General features: G+C 38.5%; 1 protein-coding gene across 1 annotated transcript in view; it reads left to right on the top strand.

Annotated features, from left to right (window-relative positions):
• CAMK4 (calcium/calmodulin dependent protein kinase IV) overlaps positions 1-12,976 on the top strand; it is a 170,093-nt gene that overhangs the window by 107,566 nt on the left and 49,551 nt on the right. The window contains exon 5 of the mRNA XM_040579740.1: positions 985-1,057. Within this exon, the coding sequence (XP_040435674.1) occupies positions 985-1,057 (73 nt within the window). The remainder of the gene's footprint in view (positions 1-984; positions 1,058-12,976) is intronic.

Raw genomic sequence — 12,976 nt, 5'->3', positions numbered from 1 at the left:
CTTTGGGAGTCCAACCCAGAAATTCACATTAAACCTTGCTGCCCTTTCTATGCAGCATAGCATACAAAGTGTTGAAATACACCACTTCAGAACATTACCTTAACACAGAAAAGTGTTTTCTTTCTTAATGTTTTTATCACACTAAGGCTCCACAGACATAACATCATTAAAGAAGAAAGCTGAAGTTTTGTGTGTTTTTACAAAATCGAATGGTTGTAAAAGCTAAGGGAGACAGAAAACCAGATCTGAAGGATCTTTAGAACTTACAAATATTGCTGAATTCACCATAAGCTCCACATGGTCAGCACATTTGCAAAATCAATCTATTATGTGTTGTCTATACAAAATAAACTTAGCATACTGGCTATTTACATTAAGAAGAAAGAAAAAAAGTAGTTTTGGTTTTAATGAAACTGTGTTTGACTACAGAGCCCCCAGTTTTCTACTGATGGGGGAAAAAAGACAACTTTTTTCTTCAGCCCATTATACTTGAGGGATAATTTGAAGCTAGTAAATTTTTACACCAGAGCTTTCTCTTGAATAATTCAGATCTGTGTGGGCACAGCATAGTGCTGTTGTTTAGTGACCAGCTAACTGGATAAGAGGAGGCAGGGGGAGGTGGAGGAAAGCTGAAGTTAAATATAAAAGTGAAAAAGCAGTTCCTAAAGGTTACCTAGTTATATCACAGAGTAATTCACATTCCCTGAATTTAGAAAATTCAAAAACTTTTCAACTGAATGTGTGATGTGTATATGTTATGAGCTTCTTACCTAGTTGATATCTCCAGTTTTTCATTTAACTGGGAATCAAAGGTAACCTAAATTGCAAAAGAGTTGTCTTCTATTCTTTAGGGGGCACTCCAGAGTCCTGGTCATATTTAAAGTTGATTGTTTTCTAGCTCATTTTTGAAAAGAGTGTTTTGCCTGGTTTGTTTACCTTAATGCATAATGCTGAACACGATTTCTCATGTTGTTTTTTCTGTAGGATTGTGGAAAAGGGTTACTACAGTGAACGAGATGCTGCTGATGCTGTTAAACAAATCCTGGAGGCAGTTGCTGTGAGTATTACCTAGCATCATATGTTCAGCACTTAATCTTTCACCTATAATGGCTCAATAATTACTTATGTGTGAAAGAAGCAGAGTTCATTGGAGGCAGTCCACACAAGTCCCCTCCTGTAATTAATTTTGTATTGACTTTTTTTTAAGGTAGTGGCACTTTGAAGGGGAATAAGAGACCTTGGATGGCAGTCAGAAATACGTTTAATGCTCTAAGACATCTGTTACAGTAAAGTGTACGTTCTGTCCAATCTCAGAAACCTGTGGAGTTCAGCACCGATCATTTTAGCCCCAAAAGTAATTTGAAATAATTGGGACTTGTGTAGTCTCTCATTCTTTTTTTGTGGAGTAATTTATTTGGAACCTTAAACAAAAGAGAGTGCATTACTTTTTCTCTCAACTTAAAAGGATAATAGGTTGGCTGAACATGTTAGCTGGTGTAAAGAGTTACAAGAATTTGAATCAGAGACTCCTGCAGAATATTGCCATGAAAATAGTTACACTTCATTTGCAGTTGTTGCCTGAAGGTGACCCATCACAGTTTTTGCCACTATGGAAGAGTGTCCATACAAACAAGGTTCATTGCAAGGAAGTGTTAACTACTGGGAAAGTGGATAGTGTAGTTACAACATATCTAAACAAAAAATCAGTTCTCACTGCTCTTCAAATTGCACATATGTACACAAAATAACAGTTATATTGAGAGAGATGAAAGTAAAGTTTGGTGCCGGTAGTTTGTAGAGTTCCTAATAGATCTTCTTCCTCTATATTTTGTGTGGTTTTCAAACATTTGAATTTTTGTACAAGTACATCACATTGTATGGCTTAAAGAAAGGTATAAAGATGTCTGAGACAAGAAGATGAAGCTTCTAGTGGCTACACACAGTATTTGTGCACATTATCCCCACTTCTCAGTCACCTGTTGCTCTTCCATCTGATTTGACACCAGCAGTTCACCAAACAGCAATGAGATGCTGGGAAAGTACTTAAGAAATTAATTTGTCAAATGTCTAGTCTACATGCTAGCACTGATCACTTCTAGTGCAGAAGAGAGGGGACGTGAAAAAACAGTCCAGTTGGGACACTCAGAGCATTTCAGACAAATAGTAATACAAAGGAAATTTTACTTTGTGAAACTTAAGATGTTGGCAGGGCCTAAGGAGTGATACATGCTAAAGATTTTGCCTTCTGCTCTGCCTGGCAGCCTGACTTCAGAGTCAGCAAGAGGTATTTTGGATTTTATCCAGTGGCTCTGTCTGGTTGCCTGCAGCAGATGTTTGGGGTGAAGCAGCCAGGTAGCGGAAAGGCTGCAAAGATCTTGGAGCAGACACAAGTGCTTAGAGGTGTGCAAATAGGGCAGATGAGACATGACTCGTTTTGGGTGTATTTCCAGACTGTCAGACTTTTCAAACAAAAAACAGCTATTGATCACATGGAAAAAAGAGAGGACAGCCAGAAGGGCTCTGCTGAAGGGTGGCAATGGTGAGGCAGGATCTCTATATATTATCCACAGAGATGAACTGTCCAAAGAGCTGTCCTCAGGAAAGTACTAGAGATGTGATGATTGACCTCTCTAAGAGTTACCTAGAGGTGAGGAAAAGTTAATGTGATTACATCAATAATAAAATTATTCAGAAGGAACAGGCCAACTTAGACATATTTTCCTGGGATGGTAATGGAATGCCCCATTGTGAAAAATTACAAATCATAGTTTGCTATTAGTTGCAAACCTGTTCACACTGAATAAGATGTGAGAAATGGTGTTTACTGCAGTAACCAGACATACTGCAAGACCACCATGTTCACATCATGCTACTTTCTGAATTATCTGATGTTTACTGAGGCACTCTCATCCGAAGTAATATAAATTATGTATTTAAGTTTAGTGCACAGCATAACACTTTTGTATAAAATTCTCAAAATTGGGTCAGATTATTATTTTATGACCAATTTTTTCTTCCAGTCAAAGTGCCCCTGTTAAGATCGTTCTACATTATTTATCATTCTTTTGCAAAAATGATGAATGAATAAGTTTTGCTGAATGATGTTTCAGAAGGTGTTTCAGCTCTTTATTTTAAAAGGTAGGACCCAGATGAAGATCTTCAACTTCTATGAATTGTGATAGTGTGGCTGAAATCTAAAAAGCTGGCCTTTAAATGAGCATGCAATTATTTGGGTTTTTATAGATCCTTGTGCTAGATCCCTAGCTAGGACAGAATATGTTGACTTTTGCTTTTAGAGCTGACACTGAACATCTAAACCAAATCTTAGAAAGCTGTGGAAGTGGCAGTGCCCAGCTTGGGATCTTTGCAGCCCAGCTGAGATACTGGAATACATTGGGGCTGTAAACTTGACGGAATGGCATTTGTGAGTAGAGCAGGAATTATTGTTAGAAACTGGAAAATACTGTGGCGGCAGGGTAGTCTTTCCAGAATAAAAGTAAATGCATCCATAGATCATTCTTAAAACCAAATAATTGTACAATCCCCTCAATAGACCATCCCAACAAATGCCTTCCTGGCACCAGGTAGGCATTTTCGCCTCTGCAATTTTTAGAAATTGCTCTTAGCAAAAGAAGCATTCAGCCTTTCCTTTGCTGAACTCTCTTGAATTAGTCTGCCTACTTGTTTTATAAATCCCTTGTTAAGGGCTCTTACTGTAGTAAAGGATGTGTCCTCACAGTGGATCATTGACATGAGAAGATATTATGTCTTCATTTAGCAAAAATTTTTTGAGACATTTCTAAAGGATTTAATCAAAAATGTAGAATGGGATTTTAAAAGCACCTAAGCATTTTTGTTAAATTCCTTTTGAAATTGTTAAACCAAATGAACTAATACTTTTTAAATAAAAAGAATCCCATAAAGCTTCTGGATCTGTTTCTTGTAATATCTGAGTGCCTGTAAGACTAGCTTTAACTGGCTTACCAAGAATTAAGCAAGCAGTCATAGAAGCACACAGAAAATTAATCTTAATTTTCCAGGTCACAAACCAGCATAAATATATCAGACATCTGTCCTCCTAAGAACAGAGAAAATAACAAAACCATTATTGTTTTGAAGGCCACCACATGCATTTTGTCCTTTTCTGTGATTTTTCTTTCTGCTGGTTACATCTGATACAGTGTTCCCAGTACATGACTGCGTTTGCTCTTAGTAGGAACACCCTTTTTTCTGTCTTCAGCGCCTTCACCTTTTCCATTATTCCTCCATTGTTCTTCAAGCTGGGGGATAGCTTCATTCATAAGATAAAAGGCTTGTATGAAAAACTAGGGCAAGCCAGCACTCATCTTTTTAGCTCTTTTGCTGTGCTGTTCAGAACAGGCAGGGAGGTTTTGTTGCTACCTGACATCTCAGAACAGGGTGAGTTTCATTCCCGGGAGAGGACGCATTTGAGAGCAGACTCTCTTGATACATCATTGCTCTTTCTCTCCTTCTGAGATGATCAGTTGTATACAGTGTGGTTTCTCGGGTGCTTATTCTGGTGGCGGTTCTTCTGTTTTGTGTAAGTAATTAATTTCTGTACACACATGTCCTGAGGCCAGACCTTCAATGTCTGACTTGCAGAATGAGTTATTGATGTTACGGACTTCAAATAATCCTTCAAATATTGGTCACAAAAAGACACTTATACACTTTTTGTGTGACAGACATCTACTTTTTAGATGGTCAAACTCAAGAAAATGACACTGAGTTTTTTTAATGTGTGCTTTCAAAACCTTATATTTTTCACTAGAAATAAACCGTGTTCCTTCTTGCCTACTCTGCATTAGTGTCAAAGTTATAGGTTTCTGCTTGAGGGATAAATTACTCTTTTCATTATATTTAAATTTGAAATTATTTTTAACACTTCACATTTTGTAATTAGGGTAGTTACTAGCATACCTTCTACATGTCGGTTTGAACTCATCCAGCAGTCTCTAAGTTAATTTCCCATCACATTTTCTAATAGGTTGTTTTCTTATGACTGGCCATTATCTTGTCTAGATAGGAACATTTTCCTGAAGCTATATGTGAGACCCCCTGTGTTTTCATTTCTATTTTTTATTTCAATTTTCTACCACTTCAAGCTTCATTGTATGTCTGCACTTACATTCAATTCCTTGTCATCTTAAATTCACAGGAAGCATGCTGAATTCTCAGCTGCCATTGCCAAAGACTGAGGGCACTTAGCCACATGCAAGTTTGAGAAGGAAAATCAGGATTAAAGATTTCTATTAATTTCAGAGAACTTTGATGTGTCTGCTAATGAGCTGTATGATAGTAGGAAAGAACCTACTGCAAATGCAGAGCTTACAAGTGTATTTTACAGACCCAGAGGCACTGGTATGTCTAACCGTTAAAGCTTAGACCAAATGAAGTAACCAGACTTCTAAAGACTGGCTGAAACCCAAGTGAATTGATTAAAATATTTGAGGGTTTTATCATTCAAAGAAAAGTGGACATTAGATAAAGATATTTTTTCTATACAATCATTGAGTTTGTGCGTGCTGGAGGTAGAGACAGCAAATGGATGCTAGTTTTAGCCACCAGCTATGAGATGAACTTAACCAAACTATAAACATCAGAGAATTCTGCAATTTTGACTAGTAAATGTGTTGTATTATCAATCTATACTTAGCCAGGCCTCAAAAGGCACATTGTTAAGAATAAATATATTGAGATAAATAAGGAAGAAACCTTGGGTTCAGTTCTGTAGAAAATGAAGTTAAATTCCACAAAAGAGAATGGCAGGGATGCCTACCTATTATAACACAGGATAAATACTGGTGTAAAATAGTAACAAAATTTGTGAACACTATATGTAAGAGGAGGAATCTTGCATGATTACACCATTGTAGATATTGAAGAACATTGGCTTCCCCTCATCAGATTTTGCAAAAGATTTCCTTTCTAGTAGAGGCAGCATTTGCACCTTAAGATCTCTCCCCATTCTCTGATGAATCCTTAGTATTTCCATTCTCCCTCTGGCAGTGGGGAGTGGTTTTCTGAGTCTGCTCCTGGCATAATTGTTGTTCAGGGCACAGTTAGAAAACAGCAGTTGTTCTGTTGTAAAGCCACCAAAACCCAACAATCTCTGCTTTTCCAGTGGGGGGAGAAGGGGAAATGTAAAGTTTTGTCAAGTTTTCAGAAAGTTTGCTTGAAAGGTGGCATTTCAGTAACTTGCAGGTCTAGGCCAAATTCAGCGTGTTTGTTGAGTATGCAGTCGTCAGTAAAAGGACCAATGCTTGGTACTGTAAAACAGGAGGAATTTGGTGTTCCAGCTGCAATTCTGTGCTAAGGATTATGGTGGCATGTTGTTTTCCCTGACAGCATGGTCTGCTTTTGCCATTCTCCCTCTAACTCACCAAGAGGAACAGGAGGAAAATCACAGAGATTGCTGGTTTTCAGCAGTTGGTGCTGGTGGCCCAAGATGTTCAAGAGCTGTCCTGTCCATTCTGATTTTTGTAGCAAAGCAGATCTTGGGGTATTTGGTGCCCCTTTTTAATGGATAAAACACAAACACAAAAGTCCTTAGTATACCTTTTCCATATAAGTTTATTAGTTATAATATCCTGAGAAAGTGACTGTGTGGATATATTATTTTGCCTGCCAGATTTCTCCCTGTATATTTGTATTCATTGTTGTTTGGTTTACACTTTGTCATATAATGTGCTGGATGGTTCTGCATTTCAGTCGTGTCAAATGGGGTGCAGGTGGATGACATACAAGATGTGTTTATTGTTGGCGTGAAGTCTTGACTGAGGCTGTAATGGACAACCTGTCTCCTGACCAGGTTTTTGTGATGTGGTCTTCATCTTTGCCAGCTAGTTTGCTCTTGATTCAGCAACGGTGACTGGAAAATTCCTGCTAGCATGACTTTACCCAGTAGCAGTCTTTGCTCTCCGGTGTCCCTCTGTTACTGAACCTTGTTCAATGTACTCCCTAACTATTTATCTAGTCTTCCAAAACTGAAGTCTGTGAAGGAAGACCAGTACAAAACTGTTTCTGGGCTTCTTTATAGCAGCTGTTAGTGTTAGCTGCTGGTATTTCAGATAACCCCCCTGTTCTGAGGAAGAGAACTGGGAGACAAAAATCTTTGAACTTCCCTGGATCACATAAAAAGGAGAAGAACCAGTTCCAAATGGAGCTGTCCTCCTTTGGTGTCCTGTCATCTTGAAGAGTAAGATCAAACCAAACCAAACCAAAACACCCTTTCTACCCTTTGTGACTGGGCAATATTTTCTCCTGGCTTCTTCAGAAGAATAAAGAGGAAAACCTACTCTTCTGTGTGACCAGCGGCATTACTCAGCCTGGCTTGCAGGGATGGCTTGTAGTAGCTGTAGTTTTGACACTCCCAAGTGCCCTTCATCCAAGAAGCACCAGTAATTTCCTAACACTGTTGGCTCCTGTCCTGTCCTATCCTTTTCAAAATAAACACTAGAGGAAAGGCTTTTTCAAATAGCATTCAAATGTTAGGACTTATGCTTGCTTATGTATTCAGTAGTGATGGTGGCTTTTAATTTCAGGAATTCACGTGTTCTGTGTAATCATCCTTGTGTTGGCATGACCTGTTTTCCATTTTGTGGTTATAAGAATAACAACAATAACAGCAGTAATTGTAATGATGAAGGGAACAGAGAGAAATAAAGCCCAAGAAGAAAACAAAAATACCCACCCAAACAAAGAAACCCAAGTGATGCACAATGCAATTGCTTATCACCCGCTGACTGACGCCCAGCCAGGCCCCAAGCAGTGATCAGCCCCTCCCAGCCAACTCCCCCTGGTTTATATACTGAGCCTGATGCTTTATGGTATGGAATACACCTTTGGTTAGTTTGGGCCAGCTGTCCTGGCTCTGCTCCCTCCTGGCTTCTTGTGCACCTGCTCACTGCCAGAACACGGGAAACTGAAAGACCTTGACGTAGGGGTAAGCACTATCTAGCAACAGCTAAAACACCAGTGTATTACCAACATTATTCTCATACTAAATGTAAAACACAGCACTGTACTAGCTACTAAAAGTAAAAATAATTCTTCTCCAGCTGAAACCAGGACACGTACAGAAAAAAGAGTCCTCTTCTTAATGTTCAGTCATTGACATAGAAATACTATGTCCGTGTATTTGTAAAAGACAGCACTGAATTTTTAATTGTAAGAATTAGGTTAGATGCCATATCTTTGGAAGTTATTTAGATCAAGAGCTGAAGATCTACCACCTGAACATTAACTGCATCAGCGTTGATGTACTCATACATCACATTTCATTACCTCCTGTAGGTAGTACCTTCAGCTATGATTACTTCTAGGAGCATACTTAAAGAACTGGTTTTTTGTAAAGTACTGTCTTTGCTTACAAGTTCCTAATGTCAACAATTTCATGTTAAGGACATCTGCATGGCTTGTGGCAGTAGGCCTTGCACAAGTTGTGTGTATAAAGCTCTGCAGAGCTGTGTGGAAATCAGATATGTGCTTTTATCCATTTCCAGTTAAATGCCTAGCTGGCATTAGGTTTAAGTGGATAAGAGATTTGCATATGTACATGATATGCAAGCATGCCATACATAATTCTAAAAGCAATTTGAAAATTATGCTGAGAACATCTGCTTTTAATTCAAATAAATTTGCTAAAATAGATGTAAAGCTCTGATTACAAATTGGGCTCTGTCATCTATTAAAAGCATTGAAATTTTACTATTCTTTGATATTTTCTTTTGCTTAACTGAAAGATATTTTGTTTTCTGAAAATAAAAATCAATATAGAGCCTAAAACTTTGTACATCTCTCTGACCTAGGAAATCATAATAACGTTCACTTCCCCAAGTGATTTCCCTATACTCAAGGACATAATTGCTTAGTTACATAATTATATTCTCTAGGGAAAATATGTGAAAACTGATGTCATGCATGTTATTTTGTGAAGTCTTGATTATTCTAAAGGCTGTTGGAGGCAGAGGGCGAGGAGAGCAGGCAGGTTCCACATCAGCCATGCTGGCCAGTTTTGCAGCCCATATATGTCCCTGCTTCCCATCAAGGCTGTGCCCAAAAGTGGTTTCTCCAGTGGGCTGCCAGCCTTTTTGCCTGTCACATGCTTCCTCTCTTCCTTGCATCCACACATATCAACATAAGCTAAGTTTCCAGCCATCTCACACAGTTAAAAAAGCAACACAACAGGATTGTTTTCTTTTGTATTGCATCTTTTTTACCTTCAAAGCAGCTTACCTAGTACACAAGTCACTTTTAGACTGCAATCATATACATCATATAAATCATATACATCAAACGTCAAACTGCATCAAACACATGTCCTGAAAAATATATTCTAACATTTAAGCATTCATAATGGAAGCTTTATCTACTTCAATTAAGCTAATTTTGTGGATGTGACAAATTATATATACTTATTACGTTCTGTGCAACACGACAGTAGTTGTAATGATTACTATGTATGTAACAGTTGTACTTCATGAGTTATAAAGAAATGCCTGGTCTGAAGATGAATATTTAAGTAAAGCAACTTTCAAAAAGTCTCAAAGCAACATTTCTTTGTTAGACAAATTAATACAAGGAATGTCACAGCAGATACACTGATTTTACCAACTGATTTAACAAAGTTTGGATAAATGGCAGGTATTCTGAATTCCCTGTGAAGTCTTGCCCAGAAGGAAGGTTCAAGGCAGTGACTAAACAGGATCTTGTTATAGGGGTAGCTTACTGCAAAGGGTTTTACAGTGCACTTGAAGTCACAGTAAGGGAAGAGAATGTATATAATTATGATTTTGCTGTTTATAACCATTTATACTTACAAAATTATATTTATGTGGGCAAATCACAGCACGAGTAAAAATATGGAGATTGGTCTCTATAATGAGAAGCACATACTGTCTGATGTGATCTTGCTTGTAGCCTCTTGAAATAGCATAAACATCCACTTTAATGGTGATTGTAGTAGACTGCAGAATTAAGAGGTTCTAACAATATTTCTTAAAAGGACTTCCATAAAAAAACCATGCCTCCTATACATAATAAACCCTGTATATCAAGGCAAGGTGTCAGACAAAGAGGAGGAATGAAATAAGGGGAGAGTCTTTTTGTTTGCTTGCATATACCTTCTTATAATCACAGTCAGTGGAAGCAGACAGGACCAGTTGCTGGATTGATATCAGGGTGTGTTTTGCAGAGCAATTATATACATTCTTCCCTTGAATCTGGATGGTGAGTATTGCCATGGGCATGACATACAACTTAATGACTTGTAGGGAGAAGTAACAATTTCCATGCTAAGGTATTGTTGCTGGAGTTTTTTAATTAAAAATATAATTGCCATTTGATGTCTTCTGGGCACAAAGTGTTTATTTCTTCAAAATTTGTGCGTTACATTTAAAGGTGAGTCCTGTTGGAGAAGGGTGATTTAACATATCAGATACAGAGATGACACCATGGAGGCTGGGAAATTGTCTTGGCTCTTGACAGCATTTTAACAAGGGCTTCATGAGTGTCATGGGGAGACCTCTCTAGTATTTTTCTGTCAAGAACAAATAAGCAGCTAGGTAAACTCTCAAGTTATGTAAGGAACCTACTGAAGTGCCACCACAGCCTGGGAGAGAAATGCATTTGTGTCCCAAATGTGCTATTTCTGAAGCGATGTTAACTAATGGTTTCACGACAGAACAATCTGTTTAGAGGGTGAGGGCATTTTGGATAAGTAGCTTCATCATTTTACTAGCTTAATTTCTTTTTTTTTCTCCTTGTTTGTTGTAAACAGATTTCAAACTAATCTTTCTTCTTAATGATGTATTAAATTGTTGGAAGGGAAATAGAGTGGTTTTCGTGATCACATCAGCCTGATTTATCAGTACCTTCATTCAGAATTATTCTGTCAAAAACATTTTTGGAGACCTGTTTTAAGCTGAGTGCAAAGCTCTTTTTGCAGCACACAGAGAAAAGAAGATTTACAGTCAAAAGATTCTGGCAATGCTTCCATCAGCAATAAGGAAATGAGGGTATTGTATTTGCTATTATCTCTAATATAGGAAATGGAACAAGCACTAATGATCATGGTGCAGATCTACCGTATTACAATTAATGTCCAGTGCAGCAAAAAGTCAGGGTCAAAGTTGCTAAGTTGTAATCATCTTAAATTATGCTTTCATCTAAGTAAAGCGTCCTCTCATTTTGCAAAAAAAGTTACTACAGTATTAATTTTGAAAAATATTTGGAAATATCAGTGAAAATTATTAATTAGCTATTGTTGTAACTCACAAAACATCACAAACACAGTGCCAAATGCTGCAGTTTTCAAGCCAGTGCCTGCAGTTGATGCTTATTGCAAGACACTGACATTTACAGGGAAGTTGTCTAAGAACTGATTAAGGACTCAATGGTTCAGCCTCTTCCCAATGCATCACAGGCAGATGGGCAATTTGCCTGTACATTCATTTATAACATGGGCTGCTGAAAATACTGTGTGAGGAGAGTGCTGACCCAGTCCAAAGGCTGTGTCTGTGTGCCTGATTAACTGACCTTTGGGGCATCATTGTTTGGCGAGGGCCTGGCCATCCCCTTTAGAGGGAGAACAGCCAGGCACAGGAAACAAGCTCTGTGACAACACTGGGCGTGAGTCTGTGTCTTGGCTTTAAACAGAAACCCCTTTCTTTTCTGTATGTTACTGGCCACACTGTTAGCAATTAATAAAACATAAGTAAAGGAAAAAAACCTGCCTTTGTCTCAGACTTTAGCCTGCTAATACTTCTTTTTTGTTATAATTTTTATTGCATGTATTGTGCAAACTGTCATGCAGGGATATGGCATCCAAATATCTGTCCCCATGGAACATAAATAGTGTACAGTCACTACAGGAGCCTGGCAGGGCTCTGAAGGCTTCTGAGCTGGAAAAGCTCCTAAAACATCCTGAGAGCCTTGCGTACTATGCAGAAACAGTAAAAAAATAGCAATTGGATGCTACAGAAAGGGTCAAGAAGATTCATGGCAGATCCCAATGAAGACTGAGGAGGTCTTGCCTCAGAAACTGCTCGAGGGTAAATATCAAAGTAGAAAACCATGCAGCTGTGCATGAATAGATAGAGGAGAAATGATAATTGCTACTGCAGGAGTGTCAGCAGTAACTACTGCTCTTCATGCAAACTGTGCAACTTTGATAAAGTGATAGCTGTGTGGTCAGATACTGCATTATATCTCTAAGGGCTAAAAGGCATCTAGTTAAATGTTACATTAAATCCCCTAAAACTTTTCTAAGGTTTGAGGAAACTTACAGACATTTAACAACTTGCAGAGAATTCAGCGTGGTGAGAAGGGCCTGAATACATCTGTGTACAAGGAGCCTTCCCTGCTGCCCCTGCATAGACACCAGCCAGGGGACCGGAGCAGCCCTGGTCCGTGCAGTATGCTACCAGGCAGAAAAGTGCTTCCACAAGGAGCTGGCACAGGGTAGCAGCATATTTGCAGAAGTCACTACTTTATCTCCGAAAAGATTTGCTGAAGCCTAAGGAGGCCTCTTTCTTTAGCTTTCCTGGTCCACAGGGTTGTGTTTTTCTGTCTCCCAAGCCTGCTGTGCCTGCAGACCTAAGTGAGGACAGGCTTGTCTCCCTGTGTCTTACTGTTCCAGCCTCAGTAACCATACTAAGGATAAAAATACATTGGTTGTTCAGAAGTAAATTGCAAGTGAACCTGTGAAATGAAAGACATGTACAAAGAATTGCTCAATAGTACTGTTACAGACTTGTGCAATTTTTACTCTCCAATTTCACAGTACTGGACTGACTAGATAGCGGGCTTTCAACAAAACAGCTATTTGCAAAATTACATTTTTTATTAGGTAATATGGAAACTTACCCAAAACTCCTCAAAAAAAAAATCTGCCATCTTTGGGAGAGATTCCTGACATACCAAGTGGGTGGCATGAGAAAGCTTGACCGACATT

This window comes from Falco naumanni, chromosome Z, assembly GCF_017639655.2.
Source record: "Falco naumanni isolate bFalNau1 chromosome Z, bFalNau1.pat, whole genome shotgun sequence".
Taxonomy (NCBI): domain Eukaryota; kingdom Metazoa; phylum Chordata; class Aves; order Falconiformes; family Falconidae; genus Falco; species Falco naumanni.
The sequence above is the reverse complement of the archived record's forward strand: the minus strand, read 5'-3'. Positions and strand labels throughout refer to the sequence as shown.